Genomic DNA, 12,776 nt, shown 5'->3' on the forward strand with positions numbered 1-12,776 from the left:
TCACTACTTCATCGATAAATGTTTTCTAGAAAGTTGTTATAAATATGCATTTTTAAATAGAGTAAATTACTGAAATCGTCCCTGTGGTTTAGTCAAACTTGTATGTTTGGTCCCTAACTTTTTTTTTTACACTCGGATCGTCACTGTGGTTTGATTTTGTTGCGTTTTTCGTTTCCGTGGTTTGATTTTGTTGCATTTTTCGTCCGTTACATAAAGATAGGGACCAAACATGCAACTTTTACCAAACCATAGGGACGAAAAACGCAACAAAAGCAAACTACAGGGATGATCCGAATGCAAAAAAAAAAAGTTAGGGACCAAATGTGCAATTTTTACCAAACCACAAGGACGATTTTAGTAATTTACTCTTTTAAATATTTTGTTATTGAGTCTTAATCCCCAATATGTCTAGTTAATGAGAAATGTACAAATCTAGTTCATAGATGTTACTTAAGACCATAGCGAGGAGGGTTCAAATTTTTGATTCTTCAAACTGTAAAACAAATGACATAACTCTAACAGAGAATCAAAATGATCATCCAAATCCAATGAAATACGACTTTTAATGAGCACATACATTTCATGGAGACAACTTGATAAAACAAAAACAATAGTATTTGAGATTAATATGAAAAAAAAACACATTTTAGGTCTAAACCGAAAAAAAATACAAAATGTAGGGTCTTTTATGAAAAAAAATATGTTGGTGACCTGGTCCGATATAACAAGTTTCCAGTAAACTTTGGATCTTTTTCGAAAAAACTAAAAGTTTTAGTTCTAAAAAGAAAAAAAAAAAAATCAAAATATAAGATTTTTTATGAAAAAAACCCAAAAAATATCATTTAAAAAAAAAAAAAAAGCATGATATAAAACCGAATTTTTGTTAAATTGTTTTTGTGAGTTCCCAAAATAAAATTAATATGTGCTGTGATCTCATATTTGTTAATCCTTCATTGGAGACCATGTGACAGTGATAAGGTTGTCGTCGTTGGTTAGAAGTTTTGATGTCCGTTTGTACAAGACAAAATCAGTAGAGAAGGAAGGGGAGGGCGGTCGATCTATCTATCGGAATGGATTGGGTCGCCGGTTACGGCGTCGCCTGAGTATCCGTGGCCGTTCAGTGGATCCTACGTATTATACTTTATACTTTACTTTATACCCATGGCCATATTCTCCATCGCCGCCCTCGCTTCCAAATATTTTGTCTTCACACCGTCTATTCCGGCCATCCACTCTTTAAAAGCCAGCAGCTACCCTTTTTCCTCAACCATAACTCGCAATACCACCACCATCACTGCAACCATGTCTGCCAATCCTCTCAACCCTCGACCTCACCCTTCTCTCGAGGTCAGCGGCGGAGCTTTGGATTCATTCCTTCCGGCTTTCACCACTCTCGACCGCCCATACGATCCCTATCCCCTCGTTTGTTCCAACACCCACCTCGAAACTGTATTCGCCCATTTTTTCCGATCAAAACCAGATGTCAGGTATCGACGCGAATGTCTCAGGACCAAAGACAACGGTGCCGTCGCCCTTGATTGGGTCGTCGGCGACGATCGCAACTTATCCCCAAATTCTCCTACCCTCATTTTATTGGTAAAATCAAATAGATTCCCCCATCTTTTTCGAACGAACATTACCATTATTATATCTTCTTCTTTTTGATAATTTTCAGCCGGGGTTAACCGGAGGGAGTGGAGATGGATACGTAAGACATATGCTGGTGAGAGCAAGAAAGAAGGGGTGGCGCGTGGTGGTTTTCAACAGCCGTGGTTGTGGTCATAGCCCTGTTACCACTCCTCAGGTATCAAAACTCACAACCCAACATCATATTTTGCTTGCATATCGTCAAGATTGAAGAACACGACATGATTACTTTTCTGCATTGCAAAACTGTTGACAGTTCTATTCGGCGTCATTTTTGGGAGATATGAATGAAGTAGTAGCTCATGTCTCCTCTCGATTCCCAGAAGCAAATTTATATGCTGCTGGTTGGTCTCTTGGCGCCAACATTCTTGTTAATTACATGGGTCAGGTAAATTAGTTTAATTGATTCCTAGTATTTTCTTAATTCCTGCTTATCATAAATTAAACTTATATGATCCTTTTGATTACACATTTACAGGAATCTGGTAGCTGTCCCCTTTCTGGTGGTGTGTCCTTGTGTAATCCTTTTGATTTGGTTATTGCAGACGAGGATTTCCAAAGGGGATTTAACAAAGTTTATGACAAAGCTCTTTCTTCTTCTCTTCAGGAAATCTTCAAAAGGTAACTTACTAACTGTTTTTCTTTTAAGAAAAATTAAAAACAATTCAGTTCATTACTTGTATTCGGTATATAGGCATGCTCTTCTATTTGAAGAATTGGAAGGCGATTATAATATCCCAGCAGCTGCAAGTTGTAGGTCGATTAGGGAATTTGATGAATCTTTGACACGTGGTATGTAACACAAGTTTCTATAATTAATTTGAAGTTTTGAACGCGTTGATGATGATGATTAATTGATTATGGAAAAACATAATTACTATTTGCATTTGCAGTTTCTTTCGGTTTTAAGTCAGTCCATGACTACTACTCTAAATCAGGCAGCTCGGGGTCTATAAAGGATGTTGCCAAGCCTTTACTTTGCATCCAGGCTGAAAATGACCCCATTGCCCCTGCTAGAGGAATCCCACGTCAAGCTATCAAAGTATGTGTCTCTCACTCTCTCTTTCCAGCATAATAATAATAATAATAATAGATTCATAATAAAGTTATAAAAAGAAAGAAGTAATTTTAATTTTTACATGTTGTTACTTGATGTAATTGGTTCAGGAGAATTCAAACTGTATGCTGATAGTTACACCTCAAGGTGGGCACTTAGGGTGGATTGGAGGTGATGAAGCTCCCTTTGGAGCTCCATGGACTGATCCTATTGTCATGGATTTTCTTCAATATTTAGAAAGAACAAAATCAACATCTCTTCCCTTATCCAAATCAGACCAAAATACCCACACAGTAGAAGCAACTGTAAAGTAAAAGAAGCCATTTTTGTCAAGCAAAAATACATACATTCTTGACTAGGATTTTTGTCATTCATGGCACAATCTCATATAATAAAATCATCTTTTTCATCCTGGAATATGCTTTATGACATCATATGTTGAGGAAATAGCTTAATAGCATGCTCTCATTAGGTTTGCCAATGTGGTTTTTTTAGCGAAAGTATGCACCCCCTGCTATACTTTGAAGAATATGTGACATGAAAGAACTATAGCATATGACCAAAAGATTGCTCACACATGACACACATACTCTACTCATGAATCTACATTCTTTTGTCTCAAACGAAACTTGAACCAGTGGCTGAGGGGACCAATCCAATAACACCTGTTTGATTTGGTAGAAATTTATCCAAAGATTTTAAATTTCTAATTTCATCATGGACACTTGACATCATCACCTAAAGTAACCCTATTCGTGTGATGCGGTGTTTTAAGTTAGACACATGGATTCTTATGATTTGGTGTTTTAAGTTTGACAAATAAAGTTCGAACATAGGTATATAAAGTGTACCTATATTTAGGGCTATAAATGGACCGAACGAACACAAACAAGGTTTTGGTATGTTCGTTTGTTTAAGTTAGCCAAACAAATAAACAAGTTTTCTTGTTCATGTTAGTACAACAAAGTATCTTGTTCATGTTCATAAACATGCTAAATGAACATAAACTTATGAATAAAGATAAACAAACATAATTAAACATATATGAACATAAACGAGCATATAATATAGTAATGTAATATAAAAAAATTGAACATAAATAAAATTAAATGAACAAACATAAATGAACGAAGGAACGAGATCATTATTCATGTTTGTTCATTTATTAAAAAAACAAACATAAACAAACTTTCCGCCGAACGGTTCGTTGAATGTCGGTTCGTTTACAACCCTACCTATACCATTTAGGGGTTGTTTGTTTACCTTTTATTGTCTCTTTCTTTTTAACTTAATGTACTTAATGTTTAGAAAAACTTAGTTAGTTTAGCTATATAAGATTGTTTTTTACTTAATCTTAACAAATTATCTTAGTGAATTAAGTTGGAAAATAGATGTCCTTAACATTAAGTGGTAATTTTATTTTTGTTTTTCCAAAATTACTCTCCATACCACTCACAATTTCCTCCAAATTAAATAGGTATACCCATGATTTTAGATTTTTTTTATTACTCATAAATTAGTCTATTTTTATAGGCCACGGTGATTTTCTATTTCAAGAATAAGGATAGCAATAAAAAAAAATCTTAAAAGAATACATTTAATAAAAAGAGAAGGGATAATGACTTAAAAGGGTAATGTACTTTTTGATTTGTACACATTTAGTTACTAACTTTTTTTTTCGTCCACATTTACCCCTTCAACTTTATAAACTGTACACATTTAGTTCTTATGACCGGTTACTCCAGGTTAGCCGGTAAAAATGACTTAATAGGGTAATATATTTTTCACTTTGTACACATTTAGTCATTAATATATTTTTTTGTTGCAAAATAAGTCATTTTTATACTCATTCAGTACTTATGAATGATTTCTTTAGGTTTTTCTCACGATATCTTACGTGTGATAGTCATATGGTAATAGGTTGAGGTGGTCCTGCTATATGCTGTAGGCCAAGATACCTGGTGAGGGCCGACTATAAGCCGTAGGCACGGAGGCTCGAGAAGAGTGGTTGGGTTAAGGCAGCATGCCGACAAACCCTAGGTATTCCAGTCCGATGACTGATTGGACCTGTTGCATGTTGGCAATCCAGTTTGATGACTGATTGGGAAAAGGTATTCCAATTTGATGAGTGTGAGCTCATTATGCATGATAATACGTTTGTGTATCGAGTATTTTTGGGGAAACTCACTAAAGTTTATGCTTACCTAGTTGTTTATGTTTTCAGGTTCTATCGTTGATCGTGGGAAGACGAAGGCATAACTGTACACACTCACCAACAGTATTGAGGATTCTATGTTTCTTTTATTACTTTTATTTTTGATAAATGTATTTTGGAATAAATGTTTTTTTCTTAATAATGAATTTATAATTAGGGACTTTTGCCTTATTTAAAAAAGAAAATTTTTTGTTGTGAAAATGAGATGTTACACATAAACATCAACAGCCCCATACACTTCATCAATGATTGTCCCACGTAAGATGTCGTGAGAAAAAACCTAAAGAAAAATCATTCATAAATATTGAATGAGTACAAAAACAAAATGACTTATTTTGAAACAAAAAAATATTAAGGATTAAATGTGTACAAAAATATTAATGACTAAATGTGTACAAAATGAGAAATATATTACCCTATTAAGTCATTTTTATCGGCTAACTTGGAGTAACAGGTCATAAGGGCTGAATGTGTACAGTTTAATAAGTTGAAGGGGGAAATGTAGACGAAAAAAACTCAGTGACCAAATGTATACAAATCGAAAAATATATTACCTTTTTAAATCATTATCCCAAAAGAGAATAAAAAGCAACATGTTTCACGAATGTCTTTTAATACCTGTCATGTAAGTTTCAATTCTATAAACATATTAATTCATTTAGGAACCTTTTTTAAACATGTCTAATTTTCTTCATAAAACTATTAATTTAATTTAGTATAACATATATATTAGATTTATTTTTATTAGAATGTATTAGTTAAGTATCACGTTATTTTTAAATTTATTTAAAAAATTAAAATTATTTAATGTGATGATATATATTTTTAATTTGTAATGGTTCTCACATAAATGATCATTTTTTTTTTATATTTAATAACAAATATTAAAGAAATGGTAATTTATTAGATCAAGGGGAGTGGACTACGGTTTGGCTGCACCAAGTGCCACATAGGCTGGGAACACCGCCCCCTATGCGCTCTTGGGTGTGGTTTTATCTAGGACTGTCAAAATTGTACCACAGAAAACCAACCAACATGTTACCCATCGAACCAAGAAAGATGGTAGCCAACATATTTTGTAGTCAACATGTTTGGTTGATATTACCGTACCAACCAATTCATATATATATATATATATATATATATATATATATATATATATATATATATATATATATATATATATATATATATATATAAACGAAATTGTATATTTCAATTGTTAATTGTGTTTAGTGTTTACAGTTTTAAGGTGTTATATACGTTATTTGGTCACATTAGTCAATAGTTATTACCATATTAAAACGTTACTTTAATAGAATTTTTTTTGTAAATTAAAAGAACTACATAATTAATTTCTTTACTAAACGTCAAAATTAATCGATGTATTTGCTTATTTTAGAACTAGGCGAATGCCCGCGCGTTACGCGGAAACTGCTGTATAGTTAAAGTCTTTACAAATATATGTTTTCTAAATATAGCAATAACGTTGTTGTTAAATTTGATATAATAATTCATATATACTATATTGATATAATATATTGATTATTGTTAATTATATGATAATAATATATACATCTACTATAACTGCATAATCTCAATCGCTTAATGACTTCTATCCGTCAGTTACACATGAATAAAATTAAATATAACATATGGTTTAATTTTATTTATAGTTGCTGTTATTGTTAATTAATTTTTTAAAACTTATTTGCTTAATGTTTTAATTTCTGTCATTACAATTATTTAAAATATCAAACATTGTTCTAACTAAAAGAGAAAAGATTATAGCATATACATCTCGACAATTGAACGAGCATGAAAAGAACTACCCCACTCATGATCTGGAGTTGGCAGCGGTAGTATTAGCCCTAAATGTAACATCCTAAGTGCATGAATATAAGTTCGGTGTGCTATGTGTAAATAAAGGAGTAGACTCGACGAGTAGGTATGTTAATTCGTCGAGTCGGAGCGGGTGGTGGGCACATGTTAAGTGACCCGACTCGCCGAGTCTGTGGCTGGACTCGACGAGTCGGTGCTGGGAAGAGAAAACCCTAATTTTAGGGTTCGCACCCTATTTAAAGGACCTTAAGTCCTCACCCCAGCCTCTTTGTTACCCCTTGAGAGTCAGGAAACCCTAATATCGTGTGTGAGCCATTGGAGAGAGTTTTGAAGCTTTGGAAGGTGATTCTAGTAAAGGAGGCTTGTAGATCAAGAGGCTATCATCAAGGAATTTGTGTAGATCCAGAGTCTACTTCAGCTTGGGCACATCTTGGAGATAACAAGTCGTTACCTTGATCTATCATCTTCAAGATCTACTCATGAATGAAGTTTGGGGCCATTTTAGCATGTTTAGGACCCATTTCGGGTTTTGGGTCTAGATCCGAGGTTGCAACTTCAGATCTAGACTTGTCTTGGTCCATGGAGGCATAAAGTATCAGCCCTTTTAGCATGTATGTGGGCATTCTTGTCTTGAACCTTCTCTCTAGCTTGTTATGAGCAAATACCACCTTGCATGCACGTAAAGTTGGAAACTTTACGTGTAAAACTAGCCTTAGGAGTCCAGATCTATGAGTTGGAAGTAGTGGGATGGACTGAAATCATCTGATTGGGGATGACTTAAGTGAACTCGGCGACTCTGTTCTTGGACTCGACGAGTCGGGTCGTAAACCCTAACCCATCTGGTTACGATGAGGATCAGTGAGTTGACTGGTGACTCAGTGAGTTGGACATGCTAGGAGTCAGGGTTTGATGAACTTGACGAGTCATGAGGTGACTCGGCGAGTTGAGTCGTGATATGAGGGCTTTCTGAGTTTAAGAACTCGACGAGTCAATGGGCTGACTCAACGAGTAGGGTAAATCAGGAAGGTTGACTTTGACCAATTTGACTTCCAAGGGTATTCTGGTAAATTGGAAACTTATAGATATGGTTTCATCAAAGTGTAGGCGGTGGAGTTCGTGGCAGTGATCGGAGGATTTGATCTGATCTCTTCAGTTCGACATTGCAAGGTGAGTTATCCTTACTATATCAACAGGGTCAAAGGCACCAAGGTCGACCCTTTCCCGGATTGTGTTTTGGTAATTGTTTGGCATGCTTTTGGATCTTTTAGATATGCGTCCTGGTAGTTAGTGCGGTAATATGTTAGTGATCCGTTTAGGTCGGTATCCTGGTTAGGATGTTGCTATGCTATATGATCTGTTAGATCGGTTTGTTATACATGGTCTGTTATGTGATTATCTGTTATGTGCACATGATTTTTTTGGTATGGGGATTGGGTTGAGGTGGGTCCTGCTTTGTGCTGTAGGCCAACATGCCCAGGGTGGACCAGATAGACTGTAGACCCGGAAGGGGACATAGTCAGACCGAAGGCCCAACGAGCGGTCCAGATAGGCTGAAGCCCCGAGAGGGAGGTCCAGATGTGTCGAGGCTCGGAGAGTGGACCAGACAGACTGAAAGCCCGGTGCGGGCGGTCCAATCATACTGTGGACTTAGGGAGTGGACCAGGTGGACTGAAGGTTCGGTGCGGGCGGACCAACCACACTGCAGACTCGAGATGCATGGCTGTTCTGTACTTGTTGATACGATATGATTATGGTTATTTGAGGTTGGTATTTTGGGGGTAACTCACTAAACCTTCCAGCTTACATTTATCGGTTATTGTTTCAGGTTTGGCGGATGACCGTGGGAAGGCGAAGGCGTGACCGTACACTTTCCTCAGTTTATGATTATGATTTCTGGGAGCTCTGATATGAAGCTGTTTTGGAAACCTTTTTGTAATAACCCTTGGCATTTTAAATGTTTTTGAAAGTTTGAATTTAGCATGAATTTATGGGTGTTGCACTAAAGATATGGAGGCATTATCTTTATGGCACAAAGTGCAAACTTTTCACTGATCATAAGAGTCTTCAATATCTCTTTAATCAAAAGGAATTGAACATGAGGCAACGACGCTGGCTAGAGTTACTCAAGGACTACGACTGTGAGATACTTTACCACCCTGGTAAAGCAAATGTTGTCGCTGATGCTCTCAGTCGGAATGTAAACCTTGAAAAGAAAAGGCCAAGGGAATTGAGAATTGAAGTTATCTCGACAATTATGGAAAGTATAAAGAAAGCTCAAGAGGAAGCTTCAAAGAAAAATTACCGAAAGGAAGAACGTTTGGGAAAAACTTTAGTGTTCGGAACAAACAACCAATGGTTAAAGGTATTCCAAGATATGATTTGGGTACCTAAGACAGGAGAAATGAGAAATCTTCTGATGGAGGAAGCTCACAAGACCATGTACTTGATTTATCGCAACAACACAAAAATGTATAGGGATTTGAAACCCTACTACTGGTGGCCGACAATGAAGCTCGATGTTGCAAAGTATGTGGCCGAGTGTGTGACATATGCGAGGGTTAAAACACAACATCATAAAACATATGGGATTTTAGAACCATTACCTATACCCATGGGTAAATGGGAAGACATCACTATGGATTTTGTAACTAAACTACCCAGAACAAAGAACGGTCATGACATGATTTGAGTGGTCGTTGATGGGTTCACAAAAAGTGCACATTTCATAGCCGCTAATGAGAAGCGGTCTATGGAAAAGCTTGAAAAGGTTTATGTGAAAGAGATGGTAAAATCTCATGGTGTTCCCCTGACGATTGTGTCAGATCGCGATAGTCGTTTCACGTCGAGGTTTTGGAGAAGTCTACAAGAGGAATTGGGTACAAAATTGTGTCTAAGTAAAACTTACCATTTGCAAACCGATGGTCAGAGTGAACGAACAATTCAAACATTAGAGGATATGCTACAAGCATGTACCCTGGAGTTCCAAGGTAATTGGGATGAACATTTAACTCTGGTAGAATTTTTCTATAATAATAGTTTTCACTCAACATTCAAGATGCCACCTTACCAAGCTTTTTATGGAGAAAAGTGTCGAACGCCGTCGTGTTGGCTTGAAGCTGGGGAAAAGTAGTTTATGGGATGTGAAATAGTCCATCAGACTGTTGAAAAGTTGAAAGTGATTAGGGAAAGGATGTTAGCAGCTCAAGATCGTCAAAAGAGCTATGCTGACAAGAAAAGACAACCGATATCATTCGAAGTTGGTGATTCGGTTTTACTTAATGTCTCGTTGTGGAAGGGACTTATAAGATTTGGAAAAAGAGGAAAGTTAAGTCCAAGGTTTATTGGACCATTTAAAGTTCTTCATAGGATTGGAAATCAAGATTACAAGCTAGAATTACCAGAAGAACTAGAAGGTATTCATAACACCTTCGACATGTGTTATTTGAGGAAGTTCACGGGAGAAGTTCCCAACATCATTCCAATTTCTGAATTAAGGTTGGATGAAAGTAAAAGGTTGATCGAAGAACAAGATGCAATCGTTGACCGTAAGACTAAGAAGTTATGATGCAAGATGGTCGATTTAGTGCTAGCCCGTTGGAAACATACGAATGGGCCAAGTCTCACCTGGGAAACGGAGAGTGACATGATGAGTCGCTACCCGTATTTGTTTGCTGATGTGTGATTCCGAGGATGAAATCATCCTAAGGGGGAGAGAATTGTAACGCCCTTGTTTATAGGCTAGGCATTAATGATGATGTAATCGTGTATGTCAACCTTTGTAACCCGTTTTGAAATAATAAAGATGTATTATTTGAATATTATGTGAATTTTGTGTTTATTGCTTAATTATTAGAGTAAATTACACGAATAGTCCCTATGGTTTAAGATAATTTGCGTGTTTGGTCCCTAACTTATTTTTTTAACTCGGAAGGTCCCTACTGTTTGTTTTTGTTACGCACTTGGTCCCTGACTTACCTGAAAATACTATTTTTCCCTTGATTTTTTGATTTATTTAAATAAACACACCCCAATCCCACCTCATTCACCTTACCTTACCTACCCCATCATTTTTTCCTATTTAAATAATAGTCTTTTTAGGTAAGATAGGGACCAAACGTGTAAAAAAACAAACAGTAGGGACCAAACGCGTAACAAAAACAAACAGTAGGGACCTTCCGAGTTAAAAAAATAAATTAGGGACTAAACGTGCAAATTACCCCAAACCATAGGGACCATTCATGTAATTTACTCTAATTATTATGATTTAATAAGTTAAGAATAAAAATAAACGTTGAAAATAAACCTTAGATAAACCCGATATTTAAGAATGAAGTTTTAGTGGTTGGAACAAGGATTCCGGAGATATAAAGAATGCCGAAATCCGAGTTATAACGAAGAAGTTATGACTCGTCGAAGTTTCGCGACAGAACCGACACAACGCCGTATGATGTAAAAAGTGAATTTACGATAATGTACTTTTTAGCCTTAGTGATCTAAATGAAAGTTTTATAGTTCGTTAAACCGATAGCGTGCATAAAAAGAACGCCCAAATCTCACTTCATATGAGGAAGTTATGTTTTTTCTAAGTTTCACTTAGCAATATGCAACCCAAAAACTCGAATTTTAGATCGAGTGATTTTTAGCCAAACGAATCTAAACGAGAATCGGAGATCTCATCGATATTAGTGCAACGGTAAAAAAACAGATGAAAACAGACGTCGGATAAAGAAGTTATGAATTTTTAACGGACTTTTCCTGTCCCGGCCTGTTAAAAATATAACTTTAAAAATTGAATCAAAATTAGCCGACGGAGTCTAAACGAAAGTTGTAGAGCACAGTGTCATCTACGCGTGGATATAAAGAATGTCAAAAACGGAGCTCGTATGCGAAAGATACGAATTTTAGAAGTTTGGAAATTCAGAGTACGCCCAGTGTAAGGGAGTACGCCCAACATACTCGTGTTCATGATCTGAGTTAGGACACATAGCCTACTACATCGCATGGTTGACGTGTGTATGTAGACCCAATGCATCCGAGATGATCCACCCGTACATCTGTCGTACTCGGTGTACGCCCAGCGTACTGGACCACATCGCAGTACGCCCAGCATACGAGGACATTACGCCCAATGTAGCCCCGATGTCCAGCCACTATAAATAGAAACCGAGGGCTTACGGATTTTGTTTAGAAGATCTAGTGTTTTTCACCCCTACTCTCTCTAAAGTCTCCCTAACACTCCCCGAGGTCCCAATATCATCCCCTAGCACCCGAAGCAATCCCAGAGCCCCGAAGTCTCCAAGAAAAAGAGATTGTCGAGTCGAAATTCTGCCTGTGTGAAGCCCGGTTTTTGAGAAAACACCCCGATTTCATTGAATAATATTATTTTAAGAGATGAGGTGCTGCCCAATTACCGTCTTAACAAGTGAGTTTATAGTCACTTTCTTCTTTCACATAGATATGAAGTATTTTCTATAAAATACGTGCTATGTGTAATTATATTTTTGTTTATTTGAGATGGGTGTTGAATAGATATTTTTTACAAGTTTTAAGCTGTATATGTATTTTTTTTTATCTACAAATATGTTGGGTAAAACATGGGTAGATAAAATAGTCGATGTGTGTTAAAATGATGAGAGGCCTCGATATTGTTATTGTTCCAGTCATCCAGTGAAGTATAGATGACGACCACAGACCTTTCTAGACAGTCCAGTGGAATGCTAGCAAGCTTGCAACCTGTATGTGATTGTGAACTTAGTGTTTAATGGTATACTCCATCCCCCACATGGTTGCCTTATTTGACATAAATTGTTGAGGAATCCCTTAAAACAGTGTTGTTGCCCCGATGACAATCCTTAGGCTAGGTCCCTTATGAAAGGTGTTTAGGGACGTAAAGTGAGGATAACGGAATGGGTAATCAGGGTTATTGTTGTTTCATAAAATTAGTAAATTTATTGTTGGTTGATGAAAATTAATAAATTTATTATTTATGGGTTGAAAACCCTATATGCTCACCAG

The 12,776-nt window shown here is 36.4% G+C and overlaps 1 protein-coding gene across 2 annotated transcripts; it reads left to right on the plus strand.

The window, feature by feature from the left end:
• Positions 1-910: 910 nt before the first annotated feature.
• Positions 911-5,081, plus strand: LOC145034503 (embryogenesis-associated protein EMB8-like). Of its 2 annotated transcripts, XR_013678088.1 has the most exons (8): positions 911-1,596; positions 1,676-1,804; positions 1,904-2,035; positions 2,126-2,268; positions 2,342-2,439; positions 2,541-2,689; positions 4,625-4,815; positions 4,929-5,081. XR_013678088.1 is itself a non-coding variant. In XM_078982933.1 (7 exons), exons 1-7 carry the CDS (start codon positions 1,162-1,164, stop codon positions 3,016-3,018), a joined length of 1,290 nt encoding a protein of 429 aa, XP_078839059.1. In that variant the 5' UTR covers positions 911-1,161; the 3' UTR covers positions 3,019-3,116. The 2 variants fall into 2 exon arrangements, 1 of the variants encoding a protein (XP_078839059.1); XM_078982933.1 differs by lacking the exons at positions 4,625-4,815; positions 4,929-5,081 and adding an exon at positions 2,815-3,116.
• Positions 5,082-12,776: the final 7,695 nt, after the last annotated feature.

The sequence above is a fragment of the Lactuca saligna genome, chromosome 3 (assembly GCF_052625555.1).
Source record: "Lactuca saligna cultivar CGN05327 chromosome 3, ASM5262555v1, whole genome shotgun sequence".
Lineage (NCBI taxonomy): Eukaryota > Viridiplantae > Streptophyta > Magnoliopsida > Asterales > Asteraceae > Lactuca > Lactuca saligna.

Coding starts and splice junctions, on each gene's coding strand:
- LOC145034503 (XM_078982933.1), top strand. CDS start 1,162: ATGGCCATATTCTCCATCGCCGCCCTCGCTTCCAAATATTTTGTCTTC. Junction 1,805..1,903: donor GCCCTGTTACCACTCCTCAG/GTATCAAAACTC, acceptor AACTGTTGACAG/TTCTATTCGGCGTCATTTTT. Junction 2,440..2,540: donor TGATGAATCTTTGACACGTG/GTATGTAACACA, acceptor TTGCATTTGCAG/TTTCTTTCGGTTTTAAGTCA.